General features: G+C 48.2%; 2 protein-coding genes across 2 annotated transcripts in view; one reads left to right on the plus strand and one right to left on the minus strand.

Annotated features, from left to right (window-relative positions):
- Positions 1-10,542, minus strand: part of rdh8a (retinol dehydrogenase 8a) — a 154,599-nt gene extending 144,057 nt beyond the window's left edge. Inside the window, exon 1 of the mRNA XM_061845447.1 lies at positions 10,418-10,542. The gene's annotated coding sequence lies outside the window, so the exon portion shown is untranslated. The remainder of the gene's footprint in view (positions 1-10,417) is intronic.
- Positions 1-15,241, plus strand: part of olfm2a (olfactomedin 2a) — a 35,813-nt gene extending 20,572 nt beyond the window's left edge. Inside the window, exons 4-7 of the mRNA XM_061845441.1 lie at positions 5,523-5,678; positions 8,940-9,159; positions 10,450-10,556; positions 14,507-15,241. Coding sequence (XP_061701425.1) covers positions 5,523-5,678; positions 8,940-9,159; positions 10,450-10,556; positions 14,507-15,181 — 1,158 coding nt within the window. The 3' untranslated portion in view covers positions 15,182-15,241. The remainder of the gene's footprint in view (positions 1-5,522; positions 5,679-8,939; positions 9,160-10,449; positions 10,557-14,506) is intronic.
- The last annotated feature ends 6,247 nt before the right edge of the window (positions 15,242-21,488 follow it).

A 21,488-nucleotide genomic window follows, 5' to 3' on the forward strand; every position in this document is an offset into this window, starting at 1 on the left:
GAAATAAGTGTGTTTTCTTGCCCCTTTTATGGCCGCGTTGCACGGGGAGACACTGGGAAGCGATTTTTCCGTACTCCAAAGATTAGATTGGGTAAAGGAGAAGATACAATGGAGTTATCGAAAAAAAAAACGACGTGCAGATCTCAACGAAGCTCGAGTACACAAGGCAAATGGTTAATTGAAAGTCTCTTCTGGTCATTTTGTAAGCGGTAAACGCGTATTTCGAGTGCCCGGATATTCTACTTCAGGGAAGTCTTTCAGATCCTTTGAAAGTACGTCGCTGTGAAGAATATACGGATCGATATCTTCACAGAGTTTGATCTTCTGCTCATATCGAGCTTTGGCGACATCGTCGAGTGAATTAAAGTAGGCAGAAAACATCCGCCGCTCGCCGCTTACCCGTGGGTCTGTGGACGTTGCCGTGGCGATGTCATCTGCAACGCCTACCTTGTCTTTAGAAATGGCGGCCGGCGATTATCACGTGATTGCAACCCAAGGATAGTGTGTGCTGCATGTGAGTTGACCAACAGAGTACAAAAAAACTATCAGTCCATCAATAATCGTTTGTCTATTCCTCCAAACCAGATGTACGTCGTAGTACCGGAAGTCACCTTTGAGAGGCAGCGTGGTGCGCTAGGCAATTGAGAAAACTGGCAGAAAATACAACAAAGAAAAAGTAGTAGTAGTAGCAAGAAGTAGAAAAAGTAGAGGGCGCTCAGCATAGAAGCACAAACACATCTGCAAGGATTTGCTATCGTAAATACGATCCATCCATACATTTTCTTCAATGCTTATCCTCACGAGGGTCGCGGGGAGTGCTGGAGCCTATCCCAGCTGTCAGCTGGTGCACCCCGAACTGTTTGCCAGCCAATCGCAGGGCACATGGAGACAAACAGCCCCACTCATAATCACACCTCGGGGCAATTTAGAGTCTCCTATTACTGTTGCATGTTTTTGGGATGTGGGAGGAAACCGGAGTGCCCGGAGAAAACCCACGCAAGCATGGGGAGAACATGCAAACTCCACACGGGCGGGGCCGGGATCAAACCCGGGTCCTCAGAACCGTGAGGCCAACGCTTTTACCAGCCGAGTCACCGTGCAGCCTCGTAAATACTAAACAAGGTTAATATTTTGCAATTTTCGGCCTGGCTGTTTGCCAAGCGGATCAATGCGGAGAAATCCCAGTCGGAAAAATATTTCAGCTACATCGGCAGGATTATCGGCATAAGCACAAGGACCTCAAAGTATCGCTGCTGCCTCTTCAGGAACAAAAAGGTATTGCAAAACGAGACGACCTGCTCGTTTATTGCTATCTCTTAGAAAACGTTTGAAAGAATCTCTGTCATAAAGCGGAACATAATGCGGAAAACTTTTTTGCCCTGTTATTCCAAATCAGCAAGTAGAATCAAACACAGTCTCTTTAGGTACAAAGCCGTGTGGCTTGCTTCTCCTCTCGCTAAAGAAAAATCACAGAGAAAACCTTTAAATGCGCCGACACTCGCAGACCGACGTAGCACAATCCATTCTTCGGTATAATTTGGGGCTCTGGAATTGGTACTGGGGGTGATTAGGATATCAGCCTCTGCCTGCGAGGCGCCAAGCTATCAAAGGCGAGCGCTGCCGTCTAATACCGTCCGGAGCCCGTCTTAATGAGGACACCTGAGGTTTGCGCTAGTTGAGCTGCACAAAAGCAAAAAAAAAAAAAAAAAGACAGAGTGAGGGCGTCTGCACACACACACACTAAAGAAACGTCCTCGTTTGATTCCAAAAGCACGCGGAGGAAGGATTTCACCGGAGACCGTCCGCAGATTCCCCTCGACTTGGCGTGAAAAAGACAAGGACAGGCGGACGTGTCAAGGTTCAAAGACTTCGCCAAATTCTGTCGACGGCTTCGTGCAAACCTCGCACAATGTGGAGCCGACCGCCGAGGTGCGACGGGAATGCTCGATGCGCGAGCGTTTGAAGCTAGCGGCCTCCTCCTTGACCTGCCGAGTGGAGATGCGAAAAAAAAAAAAAAAAGAAGAGGGAGATGGAAAAAGCGCAAGCAGGAAAGCCTTCATTCACCAGAACGGAATTGATTTGATATTCGATGGAGTCGTGCCAGCGTGACGTCCTCGTGGTTAGCGCGTCTGCTAATCTGTTCGAGGGTCACAAATGGGGCTGTCCCAAAAAATAAAAAATAAAAGAGGATGCAAATCTTGTTCAAATCCTTTAAGCAATTATATATTGTTTGAATATGGGCCAATCCATCAAATTGGTGCCGTTTTGTCTTTGTTTTAATGCACAATTAAGCATTTTTAAAGGGGAACTCCACTGTTTTGCATGAACAATGTATCTAATAGATCATGTAATATGTACCCTATTTTGACAATGTGATGTTAAATCTTCTCTCATTTCATAATGTTTTGAGAAGATTTTTACAGACAATTACGAATTTTCAGGGGCGCTGACATTTTTGCGCGTCACATGACCTACGTGCGCGGATGTGACGTCTACCGTGCCGCAACAAAGGCTCGATTACACGGGACACCGTTTATGCCCAGTGCTGATTTCTCGGATTTATCCTCATCTGATGAAAAAATGGCAGTATCGGTTGATCGGGAAGACGGAGGAATACTTCCGTACGGATTTGAACCTGTGGCTGTAAATAATGCCGCTGAGCGGCGGAGCCGTGAGCTCGCTCCCCGGCCATGCAAGCTCCTGGCTCGGTGGGAAGCGAGCTCGCGGCTCCACCGCTCCGATGGAAGTATTCCTCCGTCTTCCCGATCAACCGACACTGCGATTTCTTCATCAATGAGGATAAATCCGAGAAATCAGCGCTGGGCATAACGGTGTCCCATCTAATCGAGCGTTTGGGACCCCACGTAACACGTCACATCCGCCCACGTGGGTCACGTGACTCGCAAAAATGAAAATTCGCAATTGTCGCTAAAAATCTTCTCAAAACACTTTTAAACGAGAGAGGATTCAACATCAAATTGTGAAGATAGAGTACATATCACATGACCTATTGGATGCATTGTTAATGCAAATCAGTGGATTTCGCCTTTAACACAGCTCGGGAGATGTTGAACTGTCGCCATCCTAAAGTCTTGATTCGCTGAAGAAAAACTAGCAATGTCGTTAAAACGTCATGAAGTGAAGATTTCATCAACTGAAAAAAAACTAACCTCTGTTGACATTGAAAAAAAAAATCAAATTGCAGCACTGCTGTGACTTTGATGGCGAAAGGCGCCGTGCGGAGGTGATTAAGCCCCACACAAAAATGTGAAAAGAGCAAAATGCTGCCTCCAATTTGATAACGTGGGACAATGACAACGGTGACATTGGAGTCATATTAATTTTTGAACGCGAGTCCACTTGCCCTTCTTGAGTATTTTGGAATATGTGTCACCAAAAAGGCAGACACGAGGAACAGGCCTGATGAGAACCAAAAAAAAAAAAAACGAGTAAACTCAAGTGAATTAAAACAAAGTCAAAACCCCGAAAAAAATAAGAAATGTTGGGTCTCGTTGTCCTTTCATTTGCAATCGTGAAAAGAACATGTTTTTGATGGAGCATGTGGGAGAAGACACGGGTGCAGAGAACAGTAGGCTGGACACAGTCATCGAGTGGGCCGAGCGCGGGAACGCGAACGAGGCATCTGGAGCAACAGACTCCGTGCCAAACGGCGACCTTTGAGAGTTGGGACCGTTGGATAAAAAAAACAAACAAAAAAAAAAAACACAAATAAAGCCCGCGTGCGATTCGGAGGAGTTTGGGCTGCTGCCTGTCTGCGTGAGTGAGCCCTTTTTTTTTTTTTTTTTTAATTTATTTGCGTGGTGAGGACACGTGAGCGCCTCGATTCGCGGGCAAGAAGACACGAAGCGTTGGTTCAAATGAGCTCGCCGCTGAGGGGGTGTGACGGTGGGCCGGTTATGCAGCAGCGGAGTGGGCCGCCGGCGTTCCGGGGTTAAACTTAGCGCCGAGCTGAATGGGGAAATCGATAAAAAGCAGGCGTGACGCCCGACATGAGATTGCCGCGCGTCCGTTATTATTACGTGCGCTGTCAGAATCGAATCTGACTCCAAAAGGCGCAGTAATATTTTGCTCTTGACACACACAGTAACGACACATTTCAATAATATTAAAAAGAAATAGAATTTTAAAGTTTTTGCCACGCTTTCTCCTTCAATACACATTGTGCTACTCATTCTGAGGTTTGTGCCTTGCCCACCTGGGGGCGGAGTATGCACTGGAGACTCCACTCATCTCAGTATGGCAGTAGTATTAGTCATTCTTTGCAGAGGATAAAGAATACAGTACGTGCCTGTGAGTATTGTAATATTTTTTGTGTTTGCTAGCTGTCACGAACCGACGCTGCACGGGCGGACCTAAATGCAGGACACCTACACGAGGACATGATGTTCAGTGGGTTTTATTATAAACTAAGTGGTGCACGACAACACAGTCCAAGAAGGCAATGTCCAAAACACAAGAAACTATGTCCTGTCACTATGAGTGGACTAAAAAGCAGAACCAAAAGCGCGACTGGGCCATAATGGCGCAGCGGCGGGAAAGCATACTCAACGAACTGGCAAAAAAACAGTGAGAAAACTCCAACTTAAATATATTGTCTAATCACAATGCCTCAATTGACGAAGGTGTGACCGGCGACAGGTGTCGTAGCGGTGGCCAGGCCACGCCCCTCTTGGCCGTAGTCAGAACCTAGCGAAGCTAAATTAGCAAATTTACGTGGTACACGTGCGTAAGTAGCTAAAAATTACATTGTTTTTCATTGATTAGCTTAGGGGCAAAATGGGTACCATTTCGGGGGCGGTCTAGATCCGCCATTGTTGCTTTCCTCACAATTTAAGACGTCTCGCAGTTGCGCCGGTGATGGAGGGGCCCGCGCCATTTTTTCGCTTCTAATTACGGCACCTGAGGTGGAAAAAAAATCAAAATCCAACCTCAAATTCACATTTGGCGTGACAAACTGGATCCTTTTCTGCGGCTAACAAGGTAACAAGTCAGCGTGAGTCCGCGCGATCAGCGTGCGAAAAATGATTGACACCTCGTGAGTCACACCTTATGTCTCCATTTGCTTGTTTTTCCCCGGATTTCTCGCACACGGGATCAGAACCGCGAGATGGGCCGAGTGGTTCTATCAAGGTTAATGCAGGACTAATTAAGCAGCCAGAAAAGAAAAGGGGGGCGGGGGGGGGGGGGACCCTTCGTCAATGGATGCCTGCCAAAAACGCAGCACATCCTCATTGTTGGACAACAGACGAGCGCCGATGCCAAATATCGATCATATCAGGAGAAGAAGGGTCGCCGTTCCGACTCACGGGAAAGTTAACCGACTTTCAATTTGAACTGATCTCCTTGCGCCAAAGACACACTTAACCGCAGATGGGATCAGGAGTCAGACAACCGCAGAGGCAGCGTGTCAGTCCCTCCCTGCCGTACATAGACGTCATCGCGTTATGACAAAAATCATGACAGACGTGTCGCGTGCGTGCCCTTGTGCCCGGTGTCGCCAGGTGCAGAACATAAGTCAGTCCATGGAGGTGCTGGACCTGCGGACCAACAGAGACCTCCAGTACGTGAGGGAGACCGAAGGCCTGATGAGAGCGGTGGACGGGCGGCTGAAGGTGGCCTCGGACAACCCACGCGGTCTCAATCCGAAGGGATTTCAGGTACGCCACCGCGCTGCGGGAGCGTGTTTGTGCGTCTGTGTGTATCCTCGCCACAATCGCTTCACGTCATTTCACAGTCAATAAAGTTTTGTATGACTCAAAGCAACACAATCTTCATTCAAAGTTCGGAACGGCCCGCGTTGAATTATTAAGACCGGCTCTCCTCGCGCGGGAAAACGTTTGAACAGGTTGAACGTTTCATCGAAATGTTTGCGGGAATGAAGGACGAGGTCGGGAGACGGCGTCGTTGTAGCCGCTTGCGCTGAAAACAGAAACTTCCCCAGTCAAATTTGCGATGGCGCTGAAACAACGACGATCGGTTCTTCATCGAGCGAAATTACCGCGACGACTGACCTTGGCGCTGTTGCAGGACTGCATGAACGGGGGATGAGAGAAAAATCTCTCAAGGTTGACCACACATCCGTCGCCGGATCCTGCTCGGATTTCGGAAAACGAGAAATAAAAGGAACCGACCCCGAAAAATGAAGCCCGATAAAACTTTTGCGTATTTATTTAGCAGACTTCACGCTTATCTTATTTTCTCAACGGCCAAGTTTGGTTTTGAAAACATACCCGAGCGGCGAGATCATTTATGAAAAAAAAAAACTTAAATATGTGAAACTGTATTGCTATTTTATCCAGTATCCAAGCCGCTTATCCTCACGAGGGTCACGGGAAAGCCGGAGCCTAGGTCAGCTAGCTTCAGGCGACTGCACCCTGAACCGGTCGCCAGACCGTCGCGGGGCAGATATCGACACCATCGCTGAGCGGGAATCGAGCCCGCGCTGTCTGCACCAAAGGCAGCAGTGTGTACATTCCTATTTTAATAATAATAATTAGTTTAATAGTGGTGGCACGGTGGAGCAGCTGGAAAATGTTGGCCTCGCAGCTCTGAGGTCCCGGGTCGAATCCCAGACCCGCCTGTGTGGCGTTTGCATGTTCTTCCCGTGCCTGCGTGGGTTTCCTCCGGGCACTCCGGTTTCAAAATGTTGCAAAAACAGGCAACATTAATCGGACACTCTAAATTGCCCCTAGGTGTGCTTATAAGTGTGGCTGTTTGTCTCAATGTGCCCTGCGATTGGCTGGCGACCAGTTCAGGGTGTACCCCGCCTCCTGCCCGTTGACAGCTAGAATAGGCGCAGCACTCCCTGCGACCCTTGTGAGGATAAGCGGCTAAGAAAATGGATGGATGGATAATTTAATAGTAAGGTGATTGCTGAATGGGTGTCAAACTCGAGGCTCGGGGGCCAGATCCGGCCCGCCACATGATTTTATGTGACAAATAATCGGTGTCAAAATCTGTGATTCTTGTGAAAATATGTCCCAACTTTTCAAATTGTCATATATCATAAACGATAATGTTGAGATATCATAAGCATTTTTGTGTTAGCAAACATGAACAATGGTCGAAAAACCCATTACGCTTGATTTCTGATTCCAAAACTAGCTCATAAATTTCATGTGTAAATATGATGAGGAGATTTCAGGATTTCTACCGTTTCACCATAACGGCCCTCTGAGGGAGCTCATATGTGGCCCACGACAAAATATGAGTTTGACACCCCTGGTTTACGGCTAAAACTACGACAAGGCCTACTTTAACTTCGGTTAACTGTTGCAGAAAGGTCACGAAAACCCCCTACAAAACCCAATCCTCATAAAGTGCGCCCCAGGTGTTCGAAAGTCATGTGTCGCCGGGCAGTTTTGGTTCCATTTGTTCCACGTCGGGGGTTGCGTCCGACGTACCCCTCGTTGCCATCAAGTTCAGCTCATCTCCTGCGATCGTCCGTCGGGCCTTTTGTCTTCCCGTCTCTCGCCGGCTCCTAATAACGTCTTCGCACGGTTGTGATATGAGATGACGCACACAATAAATTGATCAAAGAGTAAATGCAAAGCGCGCCCTACCCTGTGGACAAGCGTGAATGTCGGCGTGCGGGACGAGCGTGATCGTTCGTTAGCCGAGGGTGAGGGAATTCAAAAGTGTGAAAAATCTAAATGTTACGTTCCAATGTTCTCAATATAAAATGGCGAAAAGAGGAGTAAGGGGGCTGTGGGGACGGTTTGCGCATTTGACCGCGTTGACTGATGGCTGCGCTCGGCACCGAGTTGCGGCGTGGAAGATTAACGGGATCTTGAAAAGGTGGGAGGGAGCGGGGGTGGGATTTACGACGAGACGCCACAGGGCTGAGAGGGGCTCCATCACTAGATTTAAGGTAAGCCCCAACAAGCGACCCCCCCCTCCTGTGCCAAGCATATTTTATGGATCTCTCGCGTGATCTATGGCTCCCGAAGCCGGATGATGTGCGGCTCTCCCGCTGCTTTCCCTTTCTGAACCAGCACCCGATAAAGTCACAGCGAGCACGCGGACGTCGCGGTTTTCTTCAATCCGTCACGCAGACGGTCCACGATCGAGTACGAAATTGGAAAAATCATGTGCGGATCGACGGACGGGTCATCGGCGGATGGGCGGGATAACATCGATTACCTGGGGGCGCTCGGATCCGCCAACATTGGGAGGCGGTACCTCCCCGGTAGACGCCAGGAGAATTCAGGGGACAGATGGGCAGCTTGAAAAACAGAAATGGATAAAAAAAAATTGATTGTATTTTTTGAGCCATCTGTACAAGCGGCCGAAATGAGTTTCCTCCGCAAGGTGTCCGGGCTCTCCCTTAGAGATAGGGTGAGAAGCTCGGTCATCCGGGAGGGGCTCAGTGTCTAGCCGCTGCTCCTCCGCGTTGAGAGGAGCCAGATGAGGTGGCTGGGGCATCTGATTCCGATGCCTTCCGGACACGAGGTGTTCCGGGCACGTCCCACCGGAAAGAGACCCCGACGACGACCCAGGACACGCTGGGCAGACTACGTCTCTCGGCTGGCTTGGGAACGCCTCGGGATCCCTCCGGATGAGCTGGAAGAAGTGGCTGGGGCATCTGATTCGGTTTGCCTCCTGGACGCCTGCCTGGTGAGGTGTTCCGGGCACGTCCCACCGGAAAGAGACCCCGAGGACGACCCAGGACACGCTGGGGAGACGACGTCTCTCGGCTGGAACAGCTGGAAGAAGTGGCTGGGGAAAGGGAAGTCTGAAGCTACTTCCCCTGCGACCCGACCCGGAAAAGCTGGTAGATAATGGACGGATGGATGTATTTTTGGCTGTTGGTTGGTTGGTTGGTTGAAGGCAAAACGCAAACAACCCAAAAAAGAAGTTTCAAAGTGATACTGAAGGGGGCGCCATTACTCGTCATCTCTTCTCTGCCGCCGATTCAGGATTTGAAAGACAAGGTGGGCGAGCTTCTCCGTCGCCTGCCCGTCCTGGAGCAATACAAATCGGACAGCAAGATGATCCTGCGCCTCCGCGAGGAGGTGAGGAATCTGTCCTTGGTGCTGATGGCCATCCAGGAGGAGATGGGCGCTTACGACTACGAGGAGCTGCGCCAGAGGGTCCTGCTGCTGGAGACGCGCCTCCACTCCTGCATGCAGAAGCTCGGTTGGTTCTGGCATGCAAATGACTGCCGCCGTGCGCTCAGTGAATTCTTAATCCCGAAGTCATCCACTTCTATTCTAGGAATCGTGCCCCTATAGGCAATTATTGTGACCGGCGCGAGACAGAACTAAATTATTGACTGAGCCAACATCACAGACAAATGTTCCGCAGCACAACATTTTAAACCCTGGCCGGCCTCTCAAATGATCAACTTAAATTATGAAAAGCGTTCCTAGAATGCGACGATGAATAATTGATGCTGTTTTCACTTGGCTAAACTGATGATTTAACAGAATAAAACAAATATGAGCTGATGAAGCTGAAACTAAAAAGACCGGATGCTGTACCCATGTATAACGCAAAGAGTGGAACAGCACAAAACGGGGATTTTCCACCCCAATATCAAAGTATAATTGTCATATTCTCATGTTATGAAGTATGCCATCTTGTAGCATACCTCTGATTCTATCCACCTATTCATTTTCTTCGCCCCTTATCCTCACAAGGCTCGCGGGGAGTGCTGGAGCCTATCCCAGGTGTCTTCGGGCCGGAGGCGGGGTACACCCTGAACCGGTTGCCAGCCAATCACAGGGCACATGGAGACAAACAGCTGCACTCGCAATCACACCTAGGGGCAATTTAGAGTGTCCGATTATTGTTGCATGTTTTTGGGATGTGGGAGGAAACCGAAGTGCCCACCCGGAGAAAACCCACACAGGCACGGGGAGAACAGGCAAACTCCACACAGGCGGGGCCGGGATTGAACCCGGGACCTCAAACCTGTGAGGCCAACGCTTGACGGCCCCTCTGATTCTATAAGGTGGAGCAGCTGGTAAAGCGTTGGCCTCACAGTTCGTGGGTTTTCTCCGGGTGGGCACTCCGGTTTCCTCCCACATTCCCAAAAACACGCAAAATTGATTGGACACTCTAAATTGCCCCTAGGTGTGATTGTGACTGCGGCTGTTTGTCTCCATGTGCCCTGCGATCGGCTGGCGACCAGTTCAGGGTGTACCCCGCCTCCTGCCAGTTGACAGCAGGGATAGGCTCCGGCACTCCTCGCGACCCTCGTCAGGATAAGCGGCAAAGAAAATGGATGGATGTGCTCGATGACTCATGATGTTGCACTTGAAATGACGCATCTGTCAATAACGTCATACACGAAATTAAAACAAACGAACGGAGGCCGCCGTCACATCCGTTTCAGGAGTCTGTCAGGATCCAGCGCGTGTGCATACACGTGGACGTCTATTAATATTCATACCTTTCTCCCTTTATCTCTTCGTTGACCTGCAGGCTGCGGGAAGCTCACCGGCGTCAGTAATCCCATCACGGTCCGGGCGTCCGGGTCCAGGTTCGGCTCCTGGATGACAGATACGATGATCCCCAGCTCCGACAACCGGGTGAGTGTCCTAATCCCCCTGCTAGTGAGCAAATATAGAGGATGAAGCCAAGTAGAAATCTCAAGGCGACGACAAGGAACGTGAAAAATGAGGAGCCTGCGGAGATCACATAAGCTTAGCCGCAGCAGAAGTCTTGGAATTTTCAATGAATATTAAAGGGAGTCGAAGGTAATATTCCCGCGACCCTTGTGATGATAGGCGGCTCAGAAAATGAATGGATAGATGATGGCAATATACATGTTGTGCAACTTTCAATTTCTGAGCTTTTCGAGATGCAAGCTCGGAAGATGTTTTGCTTTGACTTTTCCTGCGATTTAGGACACATTTATGAAATATCATAAATTTTATACCGTGACAAATACATGATATGGTGGACCCTGTATGGCGGGGCAGTGTCTCAACTCAACAAGAAGCAGCAGTTTGGTAAACAGAATTGGTAAATATTTATTCCAAAACTGAGCTTCATGTTATTTGTTGCCATTGTTGTTAAAGGATACTGCCAAAATAAACATAAAACATAAACTTTGTGTATTTAAATCAACCCAAAAACATACATTGCGGTGTTATCACCCTTGAAGCAACAGATATTTGAACACCAATGGTCCAGCAACACAAGTAGGCAGAAAACATAGAACTCACGGTCATGTATTGTTTATCCTCTGCGAAGAACAACTAATATTAGTGCCGTACTGAGGATCTGAGAGAGCCAATCTGCCTGTTTTATACTGCCCCCAGGTGGCCAATGTGGTCACATCACAAAGAGCAGCATAGATGATATATTGTGACAAAACTGTTAAAATTCTTCTTTAAATATGTAATTACTGTGTGTTTATAGAACGTATGAACAAATTAAACTCGACATACATCCAGCGAAAAGTTTGAGCTTCACTTCCAGCGGAAACGTGTCAGAAATGTTCCCCTGCAATCCGATCACCGCTAATGGATCCATTTGCCTCCTCCCGTCGCTCCTTCGCATCCGCAGCTCGCCGCTAATAAATCACTCCGTCGCCGCCAATGGCGGGATAAACGAGTTGTTTGCGCGAGAGTTATTAGCATGCCTTCCGCCGGAGACACGTGATACGGAAAGCGGCCATTTGTGGCGAGAGGACGGAGCTCTGGGCTTTGAATTTCATATTCCAAAATCGGCATACTGGAGTCGCACTTGGAGCCTATCCTCACGAGGAATGAAGAAGGGTTTTCTACAAAAACGACGGCTGAGATGAATAATTCACATTTTGGGGGAGTTACTCGGGCAACTGCTGTATAGAGTTTGCTGGTAATATTAATTTGGCAGCAATTTACATTCGCTCACAATATCTCATTTTTTTTTCAAGGATTGTGTCGTTCGCATACAGTAGAACCTTCAGAGTGGCTAATTGGCTCGGTTGAGAACAGAGTGAAAAATGACAAAATATGCCCCACTAAAAAGAAAGCACATTCATAGGAATAAATAATATGAATTGAGAGAAGGACATAAATAAGTAGGGAATTTCGACAATCGCTAGGTGATGAAACCAGTGCGGAAGAGGTGCGTTGAATGTCGTGCAAGGGCGCCACCGACTGGCGGAGACAAATAACATGTGTGTTGTTATAAATTTAGCCAACAAAACTGATTCTGATTCTGATATGATCGCATCAGTTCATCTGATGCAATTGCAAGTTATTATGACTGGCCCCAAACCTGTTAGTTCACAAGCTAGCTAATGGCTAGCGCCTCTCGTTAAAGGTCAAGTGTCATCCCTATAAACATTGTAAAATATATATTGTCATGGAAAATACATACAACATTATTCACTTCACTGTTTATACGAAAAAATAAATATGAGCAGAGAGCGCGACATCCGTGCGCAAAGTTGCGGAAGTGTCATTTGACATCCAAGTGGTCGCCATATTGGCTGCGTCTCCTGTCCGTGATGTCACACATGGACAATCGCCATTGAAAACGCGCTGTGGCCCCTTCTGACACGGAAGCCCTTTTCGAAGAAGAGAACATCTCACAACCGAGTGAGGTTACCGGGGCAATATTAGCCTATTGTTTCGAGGCATGCTTAGATGATATGCGGATCACTGGAAAACCGCCTCCCCATTCGATCCACTTCCCCGGAGGAGATGAGCCATCGGAGAGTCGGGCGGCGGGCGGGGTGGATCGTCGCCGGCGAGCCCGGCGCGCACGTCGACACATTTAGCACCCCTGTCATACGTACACAGATCTTTTGTTACGTTATGAAAGACGCATTACGTGGTCTCCCCCCCAAACTATTTTTTTTTTTAGTAGCTGTATACACACCTACCTGACATTTGGAACCCAGGAAGCTCTCCTCCTTTGCACCCGTGCAATCCATTTTTCACAACGAACCGGGTCTCTTGGAACCTCATGAAGGGTAAATCCATCCGCCCAAGCCGGCATTTTGGCTAACACGAACGAACAACAAGCTACCTTCCCGCAGGTGAAACTAATAGAAACAAACGTGTCTGCTTGAGGGCGCTCCTGCCCCATACGTCACTTCCTGTTTCTTGTCGAAAACACATCCCTCGAAAGGATATTCATGGCGGGAGTTACTAAAAGCCATATACGGATGGGTCCATTCCAGCTGCCGTTTTTAATTAATAACGTACTAAAAATCGTCCATTTCATGTCACTTGACCTTTAATGTGGAAGACATGAAATTGTCCATTAGTGTTAATGTTAGTGCGAATGCCTGTTTGTCTATCTGCGCCCCGTGATTGGCCGGCGCCCAAAATCTACAGCCAGCTCACCCACGACCGTAATGACAAGACCTCCAGAAAGCAGATGGATGAATGAATTCCTGTGATATTGCATAATGATGAGAAGCAGAATTGTATTGAAACAGACATTAAAATTGGCAGGGAAAAATAAGCTCAGCTCGTTCCCCTCGCAGACCCCCCCCGAGACTCGTCTGGCGGGCCGACGATGTTTAAGGCGCCATCAGTTCGCCTATGCCACAAGCCAACTGCTGCTCCTGCCGCCGCTTCCGCCGCTCCCAGCAGAACTCGTATTACAAGCAAAGTGCCGACTGTTGCATACCAAAGGGGTTGCGGGGGGGTTGCGGGGGGGCGGGGGGGGGGGTGAAGAAACGCTGTCTAAGCAAAGCCCTCCTCACTGTGTTAAGTACAAAATAAACATCCGCGTGAAGTGCGCTGTTTAATTAAATCAATTAATAGATGAGCTCTGTCTCGACGGAAGCATCGGAAGGATGAGTCGAGAAGCGCTGCCGGTGGGGGTGGTGGCGGGGGGGTGTCAGTGGGCCAACGCCGCTAAGAGTGCTTCAGGAAGACGATAGAGCTGCTAAATTGATCGATTTTCCGTTAAGTGGGGGGCTGGGGAGGGGGGGGGGGGGGCACGGCGCACCAGAAGCGGTTGACTGAAAAGAGCAGCCGACGTCTTCAGTCCCGCACGGCAACACGCGGTCGGACGGTCAGCGCGAGAAGCGTCCCGTTTAAATTCCGCAACCTTGAGACGGGAACAAGTGAAGAGGAAACGAGAAGTTTCATTTTCCGTGTATATACAATTGACAGAGACATCCATCCATTTTCATAGCCGCTTATCCTCACAAGGGTCGCGGGAGTGCCGGAGACCATCCCGGATGTCAATGGGCGGGAGGCAATGTGGGAGGAAACCCACTCAGGCACGGGGGGAACATGGAAACTCCACACAGGGAGGGCTGGGATTGAACCCGGATCCTCAGAACTGCCCATTACAGATTTATTTTTTGTCTTATTTAAGGTGACTCAGGTGAGTGGCAGGGCAGCGACCTGGCATCCTCCATTGACCAGTTGCCACTGAGGGGCTTTTCAAGGCCGGGTTCTGTCCCTCGACCTCGCTCATCACGGGAACTTAGTTTTTGTCAACTATTTTTAGGCTAGCAGTTGAAAATAGTCCCCAAAAAACTTCTTGCTAAAAGTAACTTTCACTATCGTCCTTGTCCCAGGTGTGGTCCATGGACGGTTACTTCAAGGGGCGTCGCGTCTTAGAGTACCGCACCATGAGTGACTTCATGAAGGGCCAGAACTTTGTGCAGCACCTCCTCCCGCACCCTTGGGCAGGCACCGGCCACGTGGTCTACAACGGCTCGCTGTACTACAACAAGTACCAGAGCAACATAATCATCAAGTACCACTTCCGGTCCCGGAGCGTCCTCGTGCAGCGCAGCTTGAGCGGAGCCGGCTACAACAACACCTTCCCTTACTCGTGGGGCGGCTCTTCCGACATCGACCTGATGGCCGACGAGAACGGCCTGTGGGCGGTCTACACCACCATCCCCAAAGCCGGGAACATCGTCATCAGCCGCCTGGAACCGCAGACTCTGGAGGTGCAGCAGACGTGGGACACCGGCTTCCCCAAGCGCAGCGCCGGAGAGTCCTTCATGATCTGCAGCACGCTCTACGTCACCAACTCCCACCTGGCCGGCGCCAAGATCTACTTCGCGTACTACACCAACACCTCCAGCTACGAGTACACGGACATCCCCTTCCACAATCAGTACTCCCACATCTCCATGATGGACTACAACCCCAGGGAGAGGGTCCTCTACACCTGGAACAATGGCCACCAGGTGCTCTACAACGTCACGCTTTTCCAGGTCATCAAGACTTCTGGGGACTGAGAGCGCAAAAAGCAGACCGGACACATTTAATGCTGTAAACTGTTTGTGGCGGGACGAATCGCGGGTAGTTGGGAACAAGTTCGACGTGGGCGGGGCGGGGCGGGGCGGTTTAAGTGTTAACAGGCGTAGGCTCGTTCGTAATTTTTTATCAAATCTTCATAGAGTGCTATTATTCACATCGTGGAAAAACACAACAAGGTCGGTCATGAAAAACAAAAGACGGCGCATTTCTGTTTCCTTTTCTTTCTGTGGTGAGCAAGCATGGTCCATTTGAATTGTGATGAGAAATAAATATCTTTAACATTTACGACCTTGGCAAGCCTTTGTCGTTCTCGTCTCGCGAAGTCAACTGCTTTGGGAAAAGCAGCAAATTCAAGTGGCAAGTTCTGATTCATCCGTCCCCTTATCCTCACAAGGGTCACGGGAGAGCCGGAGCCTATCCCAGCCTGGCTTCGGGCGGAAAGGGGGACTACACCCTTAACTGGACACCAGTCAGTCGCAGGGCGGATATCGAGACAATCACTGAGCAGGGAATCGATACCGCGCTGCCCGCACCAAAGTCAGGCATGTGTACCGCTACGCCGTTTCCATTTCAAGTAACGTATCCAATATGGCTGTTTATGGAACACTCTCAAGGACTTCACACTTCCGGGTTAAGGCGCCGTCACACCATGACGTTCTGGTCAGCGTTCTATAGCGTTTGAGGAAACGTGTGTAGTCGTCCACGGTCGCCGCGTATAGCGCCAGAAGAGCGTTGTTTGAACTAGTGCTAGTGAACGTCAATGATCGTTGGGTATCGGCGGAGAACGCCGGTCTGAAAAAAAATCCACAAAAGTTCTCACCGAGACCAGCGTTCATCGACGTTTCATTTTAAACGCCGCAGAAAGTTCAAGATTTTACGAACGTTCGCTGAGCGTTGCGCGCGTTTGGCTATCGTTAGTCAGTCGTTACTCTTGGGTTACTTGGTTGTTACTTATCGTTTGTTACCGTCGGACCGTCTCCAGGGGGGGTCACGTGGTGCGTTACTTCTCGGACGTGCTCTTCCTCCTGGTGTTCTTTTTCCTCCAAAGACATTGCTAGTGAAAGAGGCTTTCCATTCTTACTCGCGGCGCTAGTTGCTGAAGTCCGCACCCCACCTTTTTGTCGTCTAGGCGCCACGATGCTGACTGTTCAAACTCACGAGAACAACTGAAGTGACGATGAAATTTCCAACGTTTTCGTTCCCGTTCCACTGTAAAAATGACACGCCAGCAAAACGCTATTCTGTCGTTATTCACCCGTTAGTCACACGCTCAACACGCTCGTCTAACGTTGACAAATCGCTCGTCGCGCGCCAGTGACACGTTAGCACCCGCTAATGGTTTTTAGGCGTATCTTATTTGGCCGCTGTTACACGCTTCTCGTGCGTTAGACACACGTTAATCACACGCCAGATGTGTCATCCGCGTTTGAGAACGCTGAAAAATAGAACGATTGAAATGTTCAGAGAACATTGACCAGAACGTCATGGTGTGACGGAGCCTTTAACAACGGACACTCGAATGTAGCATAAATGCGGCCTAACGTAGAACTAAGCGTTCGACCAGAAAAGTACCGTATAGTTGATATTGGAAGCTAGCGTAACACTGCAGCGTTTAAACATTAACAACGTGTTGAAATATTTACACTCAATTGACAAATGTGACCAGGAGGGTGTAAAATATGAGGCTGGACCGGATCCACCGTGGCACCCCACGATGTGGTCCTCAAGCTTGACGCTTTTATGCTTCAAAATAGGACAGCGGGAAACCGTAAAGGCCACGCCACATTCAACGCGTCAAGTCGGAAGGAGACACGCGAACAAACGATTACCGGTGACCAAAATAATGATACATTTCATCCAAGAGGAGACAAAGAGTGGGAAGAAAAGCAGCAAAATGGAGACTGCGGAGTTTGATAGCGCAAAATTTGTGGTTGAGGTGCTGAAACGGGGTAAGTTCATGTCCACGTGGTAGCTAACATCTAGCCATGCTTGGAGCAATTTAGCAAAATAAACGCTGACCTCTTCACAGTTTAGAGAATCAGTCGAAAAGGCAGAGGAAAGCATTTCCAGAAAAGTTCTACAGTGGTACCTCGGTTTTCAAAAGTATTTGTTTTCGACCAAAAATTTCGAGATTTTTTTTTGCTTTGGTTTTCGAACGAAAATCGGTATTCGAACGCCCTGACCAGCCGACCCACGAGGATTTCTTACTGTGCTTTCGAACGCATCGCCGGAAAAAAATTCCGAAACGACGTAAACGCGCGCAACCAATCTTGGAGGAAGTCGAAAAGTCGCTTCGTATTTTCGTGAACGAGCAGCAGTTAGCTGGGGATAGTGTTGGCGAGGAAGGGAGGAGATGTCGTCAGATGAGGCTGAAGGCAGGAAGGATGTGTCGAGTGCCGATACAAAAGCTATTTGCCCAAAATGGAACGACATCCATCATTTTGTAGAACTCCATCAGCCCAACAATGCAGAATGTTGCAGAGCACTGCAAGATTTCAATGACGTTGTTACGAGCCACTTCAGAAAAGTGCTTAAAAGACGGCAGAAACACTTAACATTAGATTCTTTCTTTGTTAAAAAGGGGTGAGTCACCCCTACCAAAGACATTTGAAACTGTTGGTTTGTATTTTTTTTTTCTTTTGTTCCATTAACCCTACCTCTAGTTGCAAGTTACATTTTTTGTACATTACGTACTTTCTGTGAAAATACAAAAAAAATTCTCTGCTTCCCGCACCCCCCCCCCCCCCTCATTATTGCTTGTTTAAAGTTATTCTGCACTTTTGTTAAAAAAACAAGGTTTACAAGGCTGGGGGCCGAGTCGCTCCAGAAACGGCAAGGCTCTCCCACCCTAGCATACTCGACTGCTAAAGAATACATTTCAAGCAAAAAAATAAATATATTTCTTAAATGATTTAATTATAAAAAGTATTTAAACTATACATGTATTTCTATTATCTCCCTAAGACGGGTTGCGTCAGGAAGGGGATGCGGCGTAAAAAACTGTGCCAAACAAATATGAGCGTTCATCTGAGATGTTACGCTGCGGCGACCCCTAAACGGGACAAGCCGAAAGAAACTTTACATGTATTTCTATTATCTCCCTAAGACGGGTTGCGTCAGGAAGGGGATGCGGCATAAAAAACTGCCAAACAAATATAAGCGTTCATCTGAGATGTTACGCTGCGGCGACCCCTAAACGGGACAAGCTGAAAGAAACTTTAAATGTATTTCTATTATCTCCCAAAGACGAGTTGCGTCAGGAAGGGGATGCGGCGTAAAAAACTGTGCCAAACAAATATGAGCGTTCATCTGAGATGTTACGCTGCGGCGACCCCTAAACGGGACAAGCCGAAAGAAACTTTACATGTATTTCTCTTGTGCAGTTTTCAGGAAAACTTTTTTTTTTTAAAAATGCTTTGAAAAAACAAATTTCTAGGCTTGGAACGCATTACTTCATTTTCCATTCACTGTAATGGGAAAAGTCGCTTCGGTTTTTGAACGTTTCATTTTTCAACTGGCCTTCTGGAACGGATTGCGGTCGAGAACCGAGGCGCCACTGTACAAAGGCCGACGCTGAATGAAGAAAAAAGGGAAGGTGATAAATCATCAATATCATAAAGGGATGCTTTTTCAGAAAATTCACTTCTTGCCGATGTAGTATGCACAAAAAATTACCCCCCCCCCCAAGATGGAGCTCCATATATATTTGAGTTTATGCAGTCACCGTCTTGTCGAAATTGCCACTTCAATTTCTCTCAAGCTGAAGTGCGAGTGAAAACAAAGAATGTGGTGCTAAGAGCTCGCCGCTACAATATCGCTCACACTCTGTGTTGCCCGTCAACTCCCGTCCAGCGAACGTCTCGTCGAGTATTTCAACCCGAAAAGAAAAACCCGCAATCGGAAAACGTGCCGGCTACCCTTCGGCACGAGGCATAAAAGTCTGGCAGCGACGTCGTTTTCCCATCCCGATCAATTATTTAGAAGGCGAGTTCAGGCGCCGCCTATCTCTTCGCTTCCGAGGAGCTGCCGCACGTAACCATGGCGATCCCATTCATCGCGGATGGCCTTTCTGTCGATAAAGCGCAACGGAGACGTGACATTTAAAGCATAACGGAGCGGCTCAAACAATAGAGCTAGTATAAATAGTGACGGAGATGATATATAATACCCCAAAAAAAATGGGGAATAGATATTTGCATTGATTCAGTTCTTTATCCTGTAATCGAAAGTTGCATTGAAGACGAATGTTGCTCACTAGTGTGCAGGTCGATGCGGTAAAACGACAAGGCCATAAATTGGTCGCTTTCTGGTTGCTAGGCAGTTACATATAATATTTGCCAATTACAGTTCTTCAGGATCGGGGCCAAAATCTTTATGATCACAGACTTTAATTGCTAAATTCCATATCTACAACAAAGATTGCTGCTTTTTACCATCAACAACAGGTACTACTGCATGCTAACTACTTTCCCGGCATTTGGCGGAGTTTAGAGGCATAATTTTCCCCAAAATTGTGACCCGTTTTCAAATCGTATATTCTCAGCTGCCGTTTATGAATATGAATGAATGAGGAATTGATTTCACAAATTTCTAGATCTAGTCAGCTATTTTTGTGACCACTTTTTTTTTAATTTAATTTTTCACCGTCTGAAAGTACGGAAGCGTATTACTGCCACATCAAAAACAAAATGAAAAAAAGGTCGTATTTCACATCATTATGTGATACATTTCACATAATGATGTGAAACGCGACCTTTTTTTTTTTTTTTTTGGTGTGGTAGTAATATGCTTCCGTACTTTCAGACGCTTAAAAATTAAATTTAACGCTTAATAAAAATTGCATTTTCATTCATTTCAATGGGAAAAAGTTACCAAAAAGTGAGACAATCTGTGCTAGCTGCAAAGAATAAAACAGCTGATGCTCACAAGGTGACCAAAATTGTGATCCGTTTTCAAATCCTGTATTCTTAACTGCCGTATATGAATATGCATGAATGAGGAATTGATTTTACAAATTTCTAGATCTAGTCAACTATTTTTGTTTTTGCTCGGCAGAATTCTTTCAGACGCTGGAAAATGCCTCGGAATAAAGACGCGTTCCCAACTTTCCCCCACCGAAATGTGTTCCTGCCGGCTGTGTAAAAAACGGCCCGCGGCGCTAGCAACGCGGAGCATTAGGTGTGTTCTGATTCTCGAATAAAAATCAGCGGCGTGACAAATGGCATCAAGGTCGGCTGCGCGCGCCGATGCTTACATCACCCACTTAAGACTCGCAGGGTGGGATGGGGGTGGGGGTGGGGGGGTTATATACTAGTTAAGAAGACTACCGCGCGATTAGCACTTTAGTCACGCGGCTTTTGTTTGGTTCGTTTCAGCGGGGACGCAATTATCTCAGCGTGTGCAGCTGCTTCGAGCAGCTTCCACGTACGTTCAGCATTTGCTGCGTTCGGTAACAATTCTGTACGTTGACGGGAACGGCATCATCGTCTTCTGATGTGCCTGTTCTGGTGCCCCACCGATTAGATCCGATCGGGGAAACCGAAAGGATGACCGTTTAATGAGAGAAACAATATGACCATGTAGCTTACGATTGTTGTTTCAAGCCCAGCAATGTTGTCAATGATTCAGTGTCAAAAAGAAAATTATTCTGGATATTGTGAACTTCTGTTTCCATGCTAGAGGAGCACTGAGCAGAATATTTCTGCTTTTCTTGGCGTTGTATTTTTTAAAATGCAAACACTGAGTCAAGAGTATCCATCTATCCATCCAAATATCCATCCTATATCTAGGGCTTTTCCGGGTCGGGTCGCGGCGGATGTAGCTTCAGCAGGGATACCCAGACTTCCCTTTCCCCAGCCACTTCTTCCAGCTCTTCCGGAGGGATCCCGAGGCGTTCCCAAGCCGGCCGAGAGACATAGTCCTCAGGGTCTCTTTCCAGTGAGACGTGCCTGGAACACCTCACCAGGGAGGCGTCCGGGAGGCTTTCGAATCAGATGCCCCAAAGACATAGTCTCTCCAGCGTGTCCTGGGTCGTCCTCGGAGTCTTTTTCCGGTGGGATGTGCCCAGAACACCTCACCAGGGAGGCATCCAGGAGGCATTCGAATCAGATTCCCAAGAGACAGTCGCTCCAGCATGTCCTGGGTCATCCTTGGGGTCTCTTTCTGGTGGGACGTGCCTGGAACACCTCACCAGGGAGGCGTCCAGGAGGCTTTCGAATCAGATGCCCCAGCCACCTCATCTGGGTCCTCTCAATGCGGAGGAGCAGCAGCTCGACACCGAGCCCC

Source organism: Syngnathoides biaculeatus, chromosome 16, assembly GCF_019802595.1.
Source record: "Syngnathoides biaculeatus isolate LvHL_M chromosome 16, ASM1980259v1, whole genome shotgun sequence".
Lineage (NCBI taxonomy): Eukaryota > Metazoa > Chordata > Actinopteri > Syngnathiformes > Syngnathidae > Syngnathoides > Syngnathoides biaculeatus.